The sequence below is a fragment of the Stenella coeruleoalba genome, assembly GCF_951394435.1.
Source record: "Stenella coeruleoalba genome assembly, chromosome: 8".
NCBI lineage: Eukaryota > Metazoa > Chordata > Mammalia > Artiodactyla > Delphinidae > Stenella > Stenella coeruleoalba.
In genome coordinates, this window is record NC_137154.1 from 55,794,658 (window position 1) to 55,811,291 (window position 16,634).

General features: G+C 39.5%; 1 protein-coding gene across 4 annotated transcripts in view; it reads right to left on the minus strand.

Moving 5' to 3' along the window:
• Positions 1-15,400, minus strand: part of NARS2 (asparaginyl-tRNA synthetase 2, mitochondrial) — a 138,403-nt gene extending 123,003 nt beyond the window's left edge. For 3 of the 4 annotated variants that reach the window (XM_079929771.1, XM_079929769.1, XM_079929768.1), the window contains exons 1-5: positions 14,096-15,400; positions 11,012-11,121; positions 10,380-10,500; positions 8,263-8,403; positions 2,315-2,395 (exon numbers count right to left, since the gene is read on the minus strand). In XM_079929771.1, the coding sequence (XP_079785897.1) occupies positions 2,315-2,395; positions 8,263-8,403; positions 10,380-10,500; positions 11,012-11,121; positions 14,096-14,236 (594 nt within the window). In that variant the 5' untranslated portion in view covers positions 14,237-15,400. Of the gene's footprint in view, positions 1-2,314; positions 2,396-4,720; positions 4,800-8,262; positions 8,404-10,379; positions 10,501-11,011; positions 11,122-14,095 lie in introns of those variants that run through there. The other variant, XM_079929770.1, reaches the window with a different exon arrangement.
• Positions 15,401-16,634: the final 1,234 nt, after the last annotated feature.

Genomic DNA, 16,634 nt, shown 5'->3' on the forward strand with positions numbered 1-16,634 from the left:
TGTCCTCAAACCTGAGTATGTACCAGGCATCCTTATCTTTAAGTAGTTACTGGACTTCATTGTTATCAGAGCAAAAAAGAGCACTATTAAGAGAAGCAAGGACTTAGATGTGACACTTCACTTCCTCCTAACAGTAGGGTGCCAAGACTCAAACCCCTATGCCTCTACATGCAGTCCGGAAGAAATCCACACAATGAAGCTTGGAAGTGTAGAGATGTGTGAGGTGGGAATAAGGAGGAGCACTGCTTTCAGAGGAGAGTGTGTTGGTAGGCAGAAGACAAATCTTAGGAGCTGAACTGCTGAAAGCAACAAAGACAGTGGGCTCATAAAACAAAAGCCACAGACCGCTGAAACCTGTGCTAGACCCTGAATGCAGGAGCCTAGTATCAATGAATTCAAGAGCACCTTTCTGACACTCTGAATAGACAAAGCCTAATTCCACTACATAAAATTCCTCAACCTGGCCCTGGAGTACTATGAACATAGAACACTTCTCATTTGTTTAGCTTCAGAAATACATTTTCGGACTTCCCTCGTGGCACAATGGTTAAGGATCCACCTGCCAATGCAGGGGACACAGGTTTGAGCCCTGGTCCGGGAAGATCCCACATGCCGTGGAGCAGCTAAGCCCATGTGCCATAACTACTGAGCCTGCGAGTCACAACTACTCAGCCCACGTACCACAGCTACTGAAGCCCGCACGCCTAGAGCCCATGCTCCACAGCAAGAGATGCCACTGCAACGAGTAGCCCCCACTTGCCTGCAACTAGAGAAAGCCCGTGTGCAGTCACTTAGACCCAACACAGCCAAAAATAAATAAATAAAATTTAAAAAGCCCCGATTTAAAAAAAAAAAATACATCTTCCTCCTTTCTCTGTATTTATTCTTATTTGGTAATTTACCTTGTGTTGTTTAGTGTCCAAAATGCACATATTGTAATCATTCAGACTTGCTTAGGGGATTTCTCTGGTGGTAAAGCAGTTAGCTCCAAATTTATAATTATTTAAGTTTGTTACAGATTTTTTTTACTTGTTTAACTTGGGTCTCTTTAATAATTCCCTTTATATTTGTAAAAACTCCTTTAGATTATACATGTCCTTCTTTATCATTTACTTTTTAATATTTGGTAGTTTAGATTAAGGGATCATGAAATGTATTTAAGGTGGGTAATTCTTCACTTCAATATTCAGATGACTATTAAGGTGCAAAGAGAAAATTAACAACATAAATGGCTAAAAGAGAATGTTTTCTTCAATTTACATATTGTTATTTTATCATCTGCTGCCTTCTTTGAACTCATATACAGATGCTAACACTCCTACTTTAAATGTTCAACCAAGCGTTTTTATTCTGCTTTTTGCAGAAGGCTATCATCTAGATTTCTTCAAACCACATATGAAGAAAGACAGCATTTGATTATTATTTTGAATAATGATTTTGACACATCAGGATAACTTCTCCCAGTGAATATGCTGTTCAATAATATGAAGAGAAAGCATCATTATCAAGAGTCAGAATATACTGAACCAGAGAGAGTAGTTTTGTACAGGTCTTGTCATTTGATGAAATCACCCAAATATATAAAGAATCTTGATTTCTCAGAGATACAGAAATCAGTAAATAAATGAAAGAAATACAAAAAGCACCACTCATCAACATACATTTCTCTTTGTACCTTATACTACTGGTCAATGATTTTAAACAGGCTGTCTAATTGGTAAATGAAAGGCTTTCAATTGCCGACATGTAAGAAAAACTGGTAACTTTTAAATTTCCTGCAACAAGAGCAGGCTGACAATATGTGGTGCATAGCAGGAGCTTAAAGAATAATTGCTGAACAAAGAATTAAAATAAAAGCCTTCATGAGGTATACAGACTAAATAATTTCTTATGAAAAATATATTTTCTAGACTCTGAAAAAGAAAATATTCACATGTATGCTTTTCTATTTTAGTTCCATCTCTTAAAATAACAGTTACACCCAAAAATGTAACTTGGGGGTTGAATTTGCAGAAAAGATCTCTTAGAATTTTTATTAATTTCTTCAAATTTCTCTAGTTCACCAATTCACAGTTATAAAAAAGGCAAATAGAGTACTAAATTAAAAATCCACTCCTTTCAGTCACAACGCAGGTAATACAGCTGGTTGGACAGAAAATTAGAGAAGTGTGAATTTTCTATGCACGTTTTTTAAGGATTATTATCAACAAAGTTTCATGTTCTATCCACATAACTCTCATTAAATTTGAAGCAAACCCTCAAATGAAAAATATCAGAGAGCAATATATCCCCCAAGATGGGAAGCACAGCTTACCTTAACTTGAAAAAGTTCTCCAGCCCCCTCACAGTCATTGGATGTGATTACTGGAGTATGAATATGCACAAAGCCACTGTCCTGGAAGAAAAAGAGAAACCACTTTTCTCAGTATATTTGTATGTGAAACACTTCCAAGAACATACACTTCATTATATGATTCAAATAGCACTAAGAGAATGCCATATCAAATCCCTCCTTAATCCCCAAAATAAAACTATTAAAATATCAAATGGAGAGTTTACTATGCACAAAGAATTTTAAATCAGAACTGACTTAGACAATATCTAGTCCAATCTCCTCACTGGAAAGACACGGAAATTGAGGCCCAGAGAGATTTAATGAGAGGCCAAAATCATACAACGAGTCAGAGTCAGAGCCGGGACTAGAACCTAGGTGCTCAGGATCTCTCTCTGGTGCCATTTCTTCTTCCCACTTTTCCAACAGACTGATAGTGATTTAACACACACGCACACACACGCACAGTCACTCAGGGCTAATGCATAATGATGTTGCCCACACTGCTAAGGGAATAAAAGTGATCAATATTAAGTTGTTATTTTGGAATGAGACCCTCAATTGTAACAAACCACCAAAAAGGAGATAAATTAAGGTTGACAGTCAGGGACCGCAGAAATAAACAGCAAAAAGGCAGGAATGATTTTTAGGAAGTCTGTCATTAAACTGATGGCACAGTGCACCGCGCATGGCACAGGCAGTGCACTTCCTTTGCCTCAAGGAAGATTGTGAGCAGCAAACCCATCCATTACTAAGGCACCCAACTGCAATCCTTCTGCTCTAAAGTCTGAGACTATTTCCATTAGTGAACCACAAAAGCTGTTGCTAGTAAAACTGAAATAACCCAGCAACTTCAAGGTTATGCTTCTTTCACTTTGACTATGGATGTAGGCAAAAGGTTACAGGCAGCATAAATGCTGCAGGGTGGGGGTGGAGGCAGCTAAAGTGAATTTATTCTGCAAAGGCATAAGAGTATGTGTTCAATGTAAACATTTTGTTCTTGACATCAATACAATAAGTTCATATATATCCATCTAATCTCTGCTAAATTCTGCCAGTACCTACTGGTGGAATGTAAAATATGTCAGTGTATTACCAGGGGCCGCCCAAATTTACCCCTTCCTTCCTAAAAAGGTTGAATTCAAGTATTCTGGCTATGATACAAAGTATCCAGCCAACAACTTGCCTTATGATGTAGACTGATTAAATTTTCAAGCTATAAATTAGGAGTCTCAGTAAGTGTTCAAATATGTACTTAATCTGGGAACAACGTGTGGTGAGGTGCTGCACAGAGCACATTATAGAGAACAAATGAAATAGAATCAATAACATTACTGCATAAAATTTTTATCTCCTAGAAGCCAAGAATTATGGACATGAATCATTTATTCCACATAAGGCAACTATGAGCATGAGTGCAGTAAACAAAGAAAGGAAGTGAAAAATCCAAAGGAAACAAGGGTGGCGAGAGGGAGGAGAAAATTTAACGGCTAAATATAATTGCCTAAGTTAGAACTGGTCAACTGCCACAAGGAACAATGCTGTAAATCTTATGAAAATAACTGTATGGGATTTTTTTTTTAATCACTCAAATAGTGGGAATTATTCTCAATTCTCAAATAATGCTAAACCTTTCAAAAGGCATCATCAGCTTTTTAAGCCTTAACAGTGCTAGCAAGGCTTATCATATCAAAGTCTATATCATTACCACCAAAAGTTATACAGGAGAGGGTACAAAGGAACAACAAAGACGAGAACAAAGTCCACAAAAGAGAAAGTGGATAGAGAAGTAGGAAAATAAATAGCAGGAGTACTCTCAGAGGCTGCCTCCAGTGGGGTTCCACTGTCAGGTACTTATCCTATCCCACAGCAAAGGGGTTCCTAATAAGAGAGATGAAGGCCAGAGAAGGGGTCAAAAATTTTGGCCCAATTATTCAGATCCCACCCATCACCTCTAAATATCTAAGTATTTTGATAGATACACATTGCTATAACCAGATATTTATAAGGCAATGAATGAGTATCTGAAAATTACAAAATTCATGTACTAAGGCCCATACACATCACTCAAAGAGTCATGGACTATATTTTTCTTTAACACACACAAAATAAATATTATTTAATCAGACTCAACAAAAAAGAAACATGACAGCAATTGCTAGCCACAGACACACCACTGGCGACAAAAAGTGACAGCAAGAGACCAAAAAAACAAAACAAAAACCAAAAAAACACCCCATAAAAAGCAGTCACAGGAACTCAAAGACACAGCAGTCTAGGGTCATTCAACGCAGGGTCAAAGAACACTCCTCACCATGACAGGCTTTGAAGGCACTGCCATACTGAGAAGAGAACAATCTGATACTCAGAGGAAGAACCTCAACTCACCAGGAAAGGGCAAACTCTTTTCTGTTGGCTCGCTTCAGGAAGCCAGGGAAGTATGTAATACATTTTAGGATAACTGCCACTGGAAATTAGAAAAAAAATTGGTGCCTAAAGAGATAATCCTATTATTTGAGAAACTCAGCTTTTGTAAATAACTCATTTTTTGAGAATTCTAGATAGTCATGTTTTAGTACTCAGCAAACGTGTCAATTTTATAAGCAAAGCAAGTTATACACTAAACGTTTTTGATACTCAAACCAAAAAACTCTAGATCCTTAAAGTATCCTAACTAAAAGGTTTGTGCTCAAGTTTCTTTTTCCCTATATTTTCAAGGTCTGAAATTTTTGAAAATTTTACATTTTAGTTCTTAACATGTTTTAGGGAGCCTAAAGTAACAAACATAGAAACAGTACCAAATATAGGATAATATATAAATAATATTTAATATGTCCTATAGTACTCCCATTATTTCTTTAAACAATTCAATCCTGTCACATACACAAGTGGGTGACATCTTAGGAGGAGGTATCAGGATTATATTTTCCAGAGCTTTACAATTAAAAAGTGAATTTATAAGACTCAAAAGTACCTACCTTTATAATCATCATCAACAGTGCTAAAATTCATTATTTTCAACCACCTAAAATGTTTTTTAAATTTTACTTTACTTTGCTTATTCTTTGATTTCAGAGTTTTCTAATGTTTTTTATTATTTTAAAATTATCTACATACCTGTGAAAACTTCAAGTAATAAGAAATGTATAAATTAGGTAAAGCCCACTTGTTAATAGATTGCCAATACCACCACCTACTGGCCAGAAATCCATAAAACTTTCAGAATTAAAGCAGATCCACTGACTTTATCAGCTGTTAAAGCCATATAGGGAAAAAAGATTTTTACATCTGAACAAATTTTCTGTTTGTATGGTTCAAGCACTATTGAAAAGCCATATGGATGGGACTTCCCTGGTGGCGCAGTGGTAAAGAGCCCACCTGCCAATGCAGGGGACACGGGTTCAAGTCCAGAAAGATTCCACATGCCGCGGTGCAACTAAGCCCGTGCGCCACAACTACTGAGCCTGTGCTCTAGAGCCCTCGAGCCACAACTACAGAAGCCTGCGCGCCTAGAGCCCGTGCTCTGCAAGAGGAGAAGTCACTGCAATGAGAAACCAATGCACTGCAATGAAGAGTAGCCCCCTGCTCACCGCAACTAGAGAAAGCCCATGGGCAGCAACGAAGACCCAACACAGCCAAAAATAAATAAATAAATTTATTTAAAAAAAAAGCCATATGGAAGATGCATAAGAAAGTTTATGAGAGCATATGTAAACACACCCTTTCACACTATAATGGGATGACACTGTATAATGTGATTTATTTTCCTTTGTTTATTCTTATGTTTTAAAGCCATGATGTTCTTTAGCTGTCACATCAAAAATTACCTCTTAAGGAGCTTTTCAAAGAGCAAGAACTTCCTTCGTGTGCTATGGCAGGGCTGGGCCTGCATGAGTTTGGATGCTGTCCAAGGGAAGGGTACGCTGTCAGACAATCTTTGCAAGTGAGCTGGATCTGGAGAAGTGGATTAGGAAGAGTTCCAAAACTACATGGAATAATACTGAACTTTATCCATTGGGTCACTCTTGCTTTTGGAGCCCTTCCATCCACCACATGGAAGGAGGGTCCGTTCACCTCATCAACTTACAAACTACATTCCACTGTGGCTTTCCCGGGTTGGGGGAAATGGCTGAAAAGCAAAGCTAAATGAGACAAAATGTCTTTAGGCATTAGATCAATCTACTTGATCAACACCAATAATTTTTTAAAATTAGTGCTTACTGTATATAAAATGTCTGCGACTAAAATGTAGAAATAGGAACTAGATTTACCCTCCCATTTGAAACAACAAAAAAAAACAAAAACAGGGCTTCCCTGGTGGCGCAGTGGTTGAGAGTCCACCTGCCGGTGCAGGGGACACGGGTTCGTGCCCCGGTCCGGGAGGATCCTGCATGCCGCAGAGCGGCTGGGCCCGTGAGCCATGGCCGCTGAGCCTGCGCGTCCGGAGCCTGTGCTCCGCAGCGGGAGAGGCCATGACAGTGAGAGGCCTGCGTACCGCAAAAAAAAAAAAAAAAAAAATCCACAAGCAAACCACATGAAATGCTGGTTTTCAAGACACTGGATATCAGACAACAAAGGATAGTGATCCCTGAGAGACAGGAAACAAACACAGTGAACCCTACCAGCAGCCCAGCTTACTACCTTGAGATTTTCCAGGCCACAGCAGGAAGAAGGGAGAAATAAAGTGGAGCCCAGCAGACTCCCTGAGTTGAGGAGACCAAAGTGGCTAGAACTGACAGGACAGAGTACTAGAGAGCAGACAGTTGTCCAACAACTCCAGAGATGTACAGGGAGTCACTTTGGAGTATTAGGTGGAGGAATGATCAGCACATGCAAGTGAGGAAACTATCCAAGGCCAGGGAAAGAACCATCCACAACGATTAGAGGAAACAGCGCCTGGTGCTCGTATGTGGCTGGAAACAATGCCTGCTCCCACAAACCAGGCTGGAAAATCTTGTAATTCACAAGGCACTAGGTAGAATACTCAGGAAGGCTTTGTCTCAGTAGTGGGGAATAATCAGACCCAGACTGAGCACTGCTCCAGATTTACTTAACAAATCATAAAAGCAAGACCCTTCCAGTAACTTAACTACATACCAAAACAAAGCTTAAGAAGCTTTATAAATATCCAGCACCCAACAAGGTAAAATTAACAAGGTCTGGCACCTAATCAGAAATTAGCAGATATACGAAGAAGCAGGAAAACATAACCTATAATGAAGAGACTAATCAATCAATTAAAACTGACTTATAGCTGACACGTTAGAAGGACGTAAAAAGTTACTAAGCAGCTATGAAAACTACAGTTTTAACTAAAACTGTATTGTATATGTTCAAAAAAGTTAAGTAGAGACATGGAAGACACTAAAAAAAAAGGCCCAAATCAAACACTTAGATATGAAGCCTTTCACTTAGATATGGGGTGAAAAATGCACTGGATAGGAATAAGAAATTAGGCACTGCAGAAGAAAAGATTGGTAAGCTTGAAGACATAGTAATAGAAACTATCCAAAAGAAACACGCTGGAAAAAAAAGATTTTTTAAAAAGAAAAGAACATCTGAGAGCTATTGGGATATCATCAAGTGGCCTAATATATGGGTAACTGAAGTCCCCAAAGGAGAGAGGTAACATAAAAATATTTGATGAAATAATGACTGAAAAACTTGGTGAAAATTAAAATGCATAGATCCAAGAAATTCAATGAACTCCAAACACAAGAAACATAAAGAAAACTGTGCCAAGGCACACATTAATCAAATTACTCAAAACCAGTGATAAACAGAAAATTTAAAATCAGCCAAAGAAAAAAGTACCACACAATAAAGGGTGCTTGGAATAAATAACCCGAAGAACTTTCAGGATAATACTCCAGTATTACAATTATTCAACTTCTTCACAAGAAAGAACACCTAGAAGCAAAGCTCCTTACCTTAAAGAAAGAATGGATAGCAGCTGTGGCTTCACTGCGAACCCTCAGTATAGAACCCAGAACATTAGTCCTACACCTAAGGTGAGGGTATTGTCTCAGATACTCCAGAGGATGCCTCTCTTTATATTTAAAAGGGAAAGCCTGACAATAAAAGGAAAAACAAGTTAGAAGCTAAAAGAAATACAGTTTTATAAAATCAGTTTACAGGGCGTTTGTTAAATAGTAATGCTTTAGAATAAAACTAAGACGCTTTTGTTCCTTATTTCTTAACATAACTGAACATGGTCCACATTAATTCTAACAAGTTAGGACAGTGAGTGAAATCAGAAAAATGTGGGTTTAAATTCAGCTCTACTACTTATTAGCTTTGGAACCTTGGGCAAAGTTACTTATTATCACCAAGGCTAATCTGTTATTTATCAAATTTCTATCCGTTAGCTATCAATCACTACTTACAAATAGAGAGATTATGATATAGTTACCCAAAACACTCCACTGTTTGGCACACATGAGTTTAGAATATTGTAGATATTAAACATTATGTTTTCTACAGCTGTATACACACAGCTGGTATTGAATTTTAAAATTGTCCAAATGTCTTGAAAGTCCACAAGCGCTCATAATCAATTAGCACTATTTATCACCATTTATCAACATGTGCTGCTGTTTCAGAACATGAGCGAGGGTCAACAGCTTTGTATCATCTGGACGAGTAATGTATATTCATAAAAATTTTAAAGGAAATTATGACTCTACCTAGAAAAATTTCCCTGCCCCCACTCATTTTACAAGATTGAGAAGATAGGATAAAAGTTTCAGACCAAAACCAAAGTTTCAATAAAAAAGATAACAGAGAAGCTAAGTAAAAGAACTCTAAAACAGGCTACCAACATAGCTATCTATTCCTTTTAGGCCTTGTGCACACATTAATTTATGTCATATAGAAATAGGTCCCATACCTACGAAAGTGACAATATGATCACATTAATAGGAATCTGGGGACTGTTAGCGGGTTCAGAATTCCCTAATGCTGAATACTTAAAAATGACACTGAAATAAGGGGGAAGAGTAGTGGAAAGCATCAATACCCACCAAGGGAAAACAATTTAAGAAGAGTAAAACACATGGCAAATTTTTAATAATCAAACATCCCTCTAAAAAAGCAAAAATAAAAATGGTTAACATTTCAATTATCCAAAAGAACTAAAAATGAATTTGAATTAAAATGACGCTATTTCCCTATATTCCTCATTTTTTGTTCATTAAATATTTGAAGATGAGTATAGCTAAACCACAGGGGGTTAAAATGGCTAGCACATAAACTTCAGCTGTGCCACTAATCAGCAATATAACCTAATGCAAGCCATTTTACCTGATTGGGTCTCATCTTCTCCAAATAGAAACTGGATTGATAATCTATGGTTTTATTCCCTCTAACCTCTTTATCAGGCTATACATAAAAAGCTACTAACAGAAGAGTCTTGCAAAAACAGGAATAAACATGTCTTAATGTAGAATTTCTTATCTTTGTTCAGCCTAAGCATCCCCACACTCTAGCACCATCCAACAGAATTTTGTGATAAACGGAAATGATCTGTACCTGTGCAATGCAGTACGGTAGCTGCTAGCTGCATGTGATCACTGAGCACTTGAAATGTGGCTAATGTCACTGAGGAACTGAATTTTTAATTTAATTTCAACTGATTTAATATTAAATAGCCATGGGTGGCTAGCGGCTATTGCACCAGATGGTACAGTTCTAGATCATGCAAAAGTAATTTCTAGGCAGAGCTTTCCTAAGAATGTGGTTTGCCCTGGTATGTCTTTGTCACTGCAGCTGACTAGGCAGGCTTGTAAAGTGGCAAATCTCAACAGTGACAGGCACCACAGAGATACACAGAGTATTATCACTTAGCTCTCACTCCCAAGGCTCCAGCCATCTACATAAATACTTTTTGCTACTCTTTCTACATTCCTCAGTCTATAGCCTGTTTCAATTACCTAGAAGTCACAATCGAAAAGTTCCAAGTGCCATCTTCCCAATAATCACACTTAAAACGTTGCTAATGTTTTAAATTAAGCCTTAACGGCCTCCATAATCGTGTCACAACACATACCTTGGCATCACAATTTCCAACAACTTCAATTTTTTCTGCCTTCAGTTCCACATTTTGCCTTTTGGACAAACTTTTTACCAGCTGCCCTTGAACTTCCACGGAACTCCCAAAGGCCAGTTCTCTATAATAACAAAACAATAGCATAAACAAGATCTTACATGTAGCCCTCATATTAATACCAACCTTGCTCTCAAAACAGTAAACTATTATTTATTTATTTATTTGGCTGCACCAGGTCTTAGTTGCGGCATGCGGGATCTAATTCCCTGACCAGGGATCAAATCCAGGCCCCCTGCATTAGGAGCATGGAGTCTTAACCACTGGACTACCAGGGAAATCCCTAAACCATTTAATGATAGAAGATTTTACCTTTAATTGGGTTAAGAGCTGCACATAGTTGAGAGAGAAGCAAAGGATAGGTGGGGGATATTGTCATGTGAAGATGTTAGAGAGAGGAGAGAAGGATCTTGATTCTAAGTATTTGGACTTGAGCCTCAAAGCTATGAAAAGAAGATTTGTTTAGAAAGATCACTGAGGGGGCAATATGAACACTTAGATTAGGGAAATGGGGAACAGAGGAGATGAAAAAAATTCAAAGTACTCTTTAAAACAAACAAACAAAAAAACCTCACCTACTGTCAAAGCTTGAATCTGCTACAACCTGAAGGCTTTCCAAAGATGACCCATCATTTACATGCAGGAACAAGACTTCCTTCTGGGATCGGACTGAACGAATCCATCCCTAATGAGAAATATTTCTAAATGTGAGTTTAAAATACAAACATTTTATATTTTCATTACACATACACACAGAGGACTAAATGAAAAAAAATAAGTCTTCATAATCCCGCCTGAACAAATCAATTGCTTTTAGTTTACCAGTATGCATATATAATTTTATATGGTCCTCATCACAGTGAAATACAGCTTTGGCATTCCACCTTTTTTGCTGTTGTCGTTTTGTTAATAAAGCTCATCATTCTGAATAAGATGTCCCAAATCCCGTTAGGTTGATGAGCCTAATTCACATAACCAATCCCCCTAATATTCCAGGTTTTCTTCCTGCCCCTGCCCCTCTCCCCCACCATTACACGTAATAGGGTACACATTTTGGTTCCTTTCTCCTTTTATATCAAATTCCCAGAAGGGAGATTATGTAGTTATAGACTAGAAACATCTTTATGGGGTTTTCTTTTTTACAAAGTATCATACTAAAAGAGTTCTCAAGAAACTTATTATGATCATATTAAGTAGCACATAAACTTTCAAAGACACTCTGAATTTAAATGACAGGTATGCACGAGTACAAATGAGATGTCTTCAAGTAGAACACTAAAAACAGCTCTCTCACAGATGACAACCTCTATGCTAGTTAAATTTAACTAGCATAGAGGTTGAGAGAATATTCTAGCAGCCTCTGAACAACTGTGAACAGTTGATGGTGTTTGGTTAACCATCAAATGTGCTTGGGAAAAGTGAGATAATCCTACTTAGAAAAACTGTACTGATCCTGACTTTCTTTGTATCCCCACCACACCCTAATAGACACTGTTATTAAAGCCCTTCTATTACTTATTTGCATGTCCATAATATTTTGTGGATTTAGGAATCACATTTTTAGTTGCATTGAAGGCTATTGTCAGGCACACAGTAGAAAATCCATGAATATATCCAGTGGAAGAATATCTATCATGTACTGAACATCTACTATGTAACAAACATTTTAATTACTACGTTCTTCATATACTGTTTCACCTCCTCCTCACAACAGCAATGTGGATTATCACTATTCCCGTTTTACAAGTGAAGAATTAAGGCTCAGAGAAGTTAAATAACCTGCCTGAGGCCACACTGCTGGTAAACGGCAGAGCCTGAATTTAAACCTAAGTCTACTAGGAAGTGCTTGATCTTTCTCCAGGGCTACGCTGAATAAAGCGTAAATTGCCTCAGTCTTACATACAAGGCCCTTCATAAATTGAACACGCCCAATCCAAAGCACCAATGTCTTGCTTTTTACTTGTTAGTAAAAGTTAACATTTATGGAGCACTGTTTAATGTACTTCTGTCCTAAGCTCTTTTTAAGTATTTTTCTACTTAATCCTCACAAGAACTATCACTTTAGAGATGAAACATATTTAGAGAAGTTAGGATAACCTTGTTAAATACTCAAGGTTACCAAGTAGTACAGGTGGAATTCAAACACAGAACTCAGTTCAAAGTTCATGTTCTTGTCAACAAGCTCTTCTGAAATGATATTTCCACCCTATCCCTGGTTCCTGTGCCTGAGGAACACATCCTTCTGGACTCAGCTGAAATGTCACCTCACGCAAGAAGTCTTCTTTGACCTCCTCACACTGTTAAGAACTTCCCTCTCTGTATTCTCAAAGTTTTCTATTTATACCACTAATACTTATCACATTGTTGTCATTTCTTGTCTTATCCATCAGACCAGGACTGTCTGACAAAAATATGTGAGCTACATATGTAATTTTACTTGTTTAGTGGTTACATAAGAAATGGGTTAAATTAATTTTAATAGTATATTTCATTGAACCCAAAATATATATCAACATGTAATCAATATTAAAAATACTGAGATAGTTTGCATTCTTTTGTTCTTCAAAATTAGTGTCTATTTTACAATTACAGTACCACTCAATTCAGGTACTTCTAAATTACACTGCACAGCACTAAAGTGAAAGCCTCTAACCTAGCGAGTATGTTCCATTCTTTTCATCTTTGAATCCTCTCTAGACTAGCACACAAAGGTATTAATGTATGCCGAATTAATAGATTAATGCAGGAAAAAGTTTTGATTTGGATAATAGAAAGAATATGAAACCCAAAGAAATGCAAAGAGGGGGAAATTGGTCATACTGCTAAAAATCAAGGATATGTGAGGACAGCAAAAATAACTGCATCAGTGTGTTTCAGCAACATAGTAAGTCAAACCTCCTTGCTTGGTCTGCTCCTTTAAGGAGGTACCTTCTGTGTGGAGCCGCTGCAAATATTATTATTAACAAGAGAAATGATAGCAACTAACATTTATTCACGGTGGGCCACTGCTCTAAATGTTTTGTAACTAATATTCAGGACTCTGTGAGGTAAGGACTATTATCTCCATTCTCGTAAGAGAGAACTGAGGTTTAGAGCACGTTAAGTGACACGCCCGTAATTAACAAGCTACTAAGCGGCAGAGATTTAAACCGAGGCAGCTTGACTCCAGAGCTCTTTCAGACTGCTACACTCCACTCGTTCTCCTAATTTATTAACATAAGTTTTATGCAAAGCCCCATTTTAGGCACTGAGGTGGTTAAAAGTTCAATAAAAGGTATGGTTTAGTTGAACAAATATTTACCGCCAGCTATGTGTGACTATAAAGACGGGTAAGACATAGTTCCTGCACTCAAGGAGCTATATAACTGTGGACACACGTTATGAGGGACAAAAGAAAAGGGGATCGTTCATTTTGCTGTATGATTAACAAGTTTACGGGTAATAACCTGTATCATGAAAGCAAAGTTCCAGCACTTTCCAGGCAAAACTAACGGTAACCAATGAGAGAAGAAAAACGTGGACCCACACGATTGTCTACATTTTCTAACTTTGCCCTGCCGGTCGTTCTGTCCGACCCGACAGCACAAGGATAGCCTAGACGTGGACGTGCCATATCAGTCAACGAAAAAGACAAACCCACCGCCTTCCGATACACTAACCTGGACCTTAACGCGCTCCCCACTTGCGTTCTGGGCCCCGAGAGCGTCCCGCACGCTCAGTTTGGCTGAAGGTTTGTGCCTTGGGCAGGGAGCCGAGGAACAGGAGCGCAGGGCTCGTAGCAGGCACCGGGCCCCGAACATAGCGCGGCCGCCCCAGGCCCTTCTCGGGACCAGCCCTGATCCCAGCGCGTGCGGACCCTGCCTACGGGAACCCTCTCTTCTCCTCGCCTCTTCCGGGCCGCAGCCCTGCCCTCAGGCACTCCAGAGTCCCCCGCTGGCTCCCTTCTCCTTCACGGGCCCCAACTCGTGGAGAAGCTCTGCTTTCCCCCACCCCGAAAGGGCGGAAAGGACACAAGACGTTCAGCGGCGAACGGCCAAAGAGAAAGCGCACGCCTTGAGCTGCCGGGACACCCCACAACCCCGCGTGGCTTCTAAACTCACGCGCTTCCTCCTAGCTGAAACACGCGCGTCACCCACCCCTACGTCACCACGCCAACGCTAACGTCATCACGCTACGAGGAAGTTCAGAGGGAGCATGCGTACTTGTGACTCCATGTAAAGAGGCGGCGAAGCGGAGGAAGGGGCGGGGTCAGGAGCTGAGATGGGGCGGAGTTAAGACGCTAGGGTTGTAGAGGTTAGCGTTGAAGGAACTAGGTAACCCGCTTGGGGCGAGGTATAAGAGTCTTCATTTCTAAAGCTTCCGGGTGATGCTGAGGAACGCAAAGTGAAGGGCGAGGAGTGACTGATGCAGAAGGAAAGCGGACCAGAAGGAGACTTGATTGTTGAGAGGATTAGTGTGAGGGGATCAGTCTTTTCGGAGTTCTGAGCCCCTGCTAAAGTCACAGTTGGGTGGTATCAGACATCTAAACAGACAATTGAATAAAAGAGTGATCAGTTCCCTGACACAGCCTAAGCGTGGGATGCCAAAGATGGCTTGCTACAGAAGGTAACCCTTTGACAGGTAAGAGTAAGTGAAGAGACTTGGAACGGGGTAGTCAGAGAAAGCTTGACAGTGTGAAGCTGTTGGAGAGACAGTGGAGGAATTGCTGGGCATTGCCTGCCAGAATCTTTGAGCCTCTGTTTCCTTTTCCAACACAGTTATCTGCGTTTATTTGACCTGGAAACAATGACCCCTTCATGTATTAGACGACCTTTTTTTTTTTTTTTTGCGGTACGCAGGCCTTACTGTTGTGGCCTCTCCCGTTGCAGAGCACAGGCTCCGGACGTGCAGGCTCAGCGGGCATGGCTCACGGGCCTAGCCGCCTCGCGGCATGTGGGATCTTCCCGGACCGGGGCACGAACCCGTGTCCCCTGCACCGGCAGGCGAACTCTCAACCACGGCGCCACCAGGGAAGCCCTAGACCACCTTTTAAACGTATCAAAAATAATTTTTTTTTCTGTAACTCATTGATACTCATGAACTAGTTTTCTATCTGATTAAAAGAAAGAAGGGCTAGTTACTTAAAGTTGCACTATTATTATGCCCATTTTACAGATAAGAGAACTTAGGCACAGAAAAGTTAAATGACTTGCTCAAGGATATACATTCTATAAATGTGAGATTTAAACCTGGAAATCTTGGCTCCATCCACTAAACTGTCATGCTATACAGTCTCTCCAAGGTGGGAAATAAAACCATTGTCCCTTCCATCAAGGAACTCATGGTCTAGACATGGAGACTGGCAAGAAAACAGAGAATTGTAATATAAACTAATAAGTACCAATATAAATGTATAAGCCAGGTGAAGTGGTAGCCTACAAAAGGAAATAAGCTAAGTTTTGGAGGAGGATCAGCATTTTGCCAGGTTGGGATGTAGGAAAGTGTTTCCTGCCAGAAGGTAGCCAAGAACAGTTGCCAGGAGGGCAAAAAGCCTGGAAGAATTGTAAAACTGTTCTCAAAACAGACTAGAAAATAGCACCCATGAAAATACAAAGTTCTTGGACACTTCCTGAACCTTGAGAACAGAAATATGGAAGCTTGCAGCTAAGTGCCTTCTGAATTATGTAGCTATGGGCCTTAAAAAAAAAAGTATGTCTTTGGTATTGGTTGTAAAATCTGGGGAACAAGACAATCTGGCGTACATACCAATGATATGTATCCCAGTTCAAATCTCCTCTTTGACTATGCTACCTTGTCCAAGGGACCACAAATAGTGACCAGTTGGCTCACTTCCTACCCAGGCCGTCTGTTTGTCTTGCCTTCTTTCTTTACCTGGTCCTCCCCAGTATGCATCTTAAGAACTGAAGTCTGAGTCTCAGAGAGTGTGGATCCTGACTTCTTTTACCCTGTCACCTACTACTTGTTTGACTCTGACTTAGAGTGTTGCTTTCTGAGCAGGGGACCACTGGCCAGTAGTATGATGAAGGCAAGGGAAACCAGTGGGTGAAACTGAAAACTAGTGATAGTTCATTTAAAATGTAGATCACTGAAAGTTGACTACAGTATTTGTGTGTCTGGTGCTAAGTTCAAGCCACTCTTTGTACTGTATCAAATCATATCATCTTCTTATTTATTTCTATTTTCAGTGTTGGAGTGACA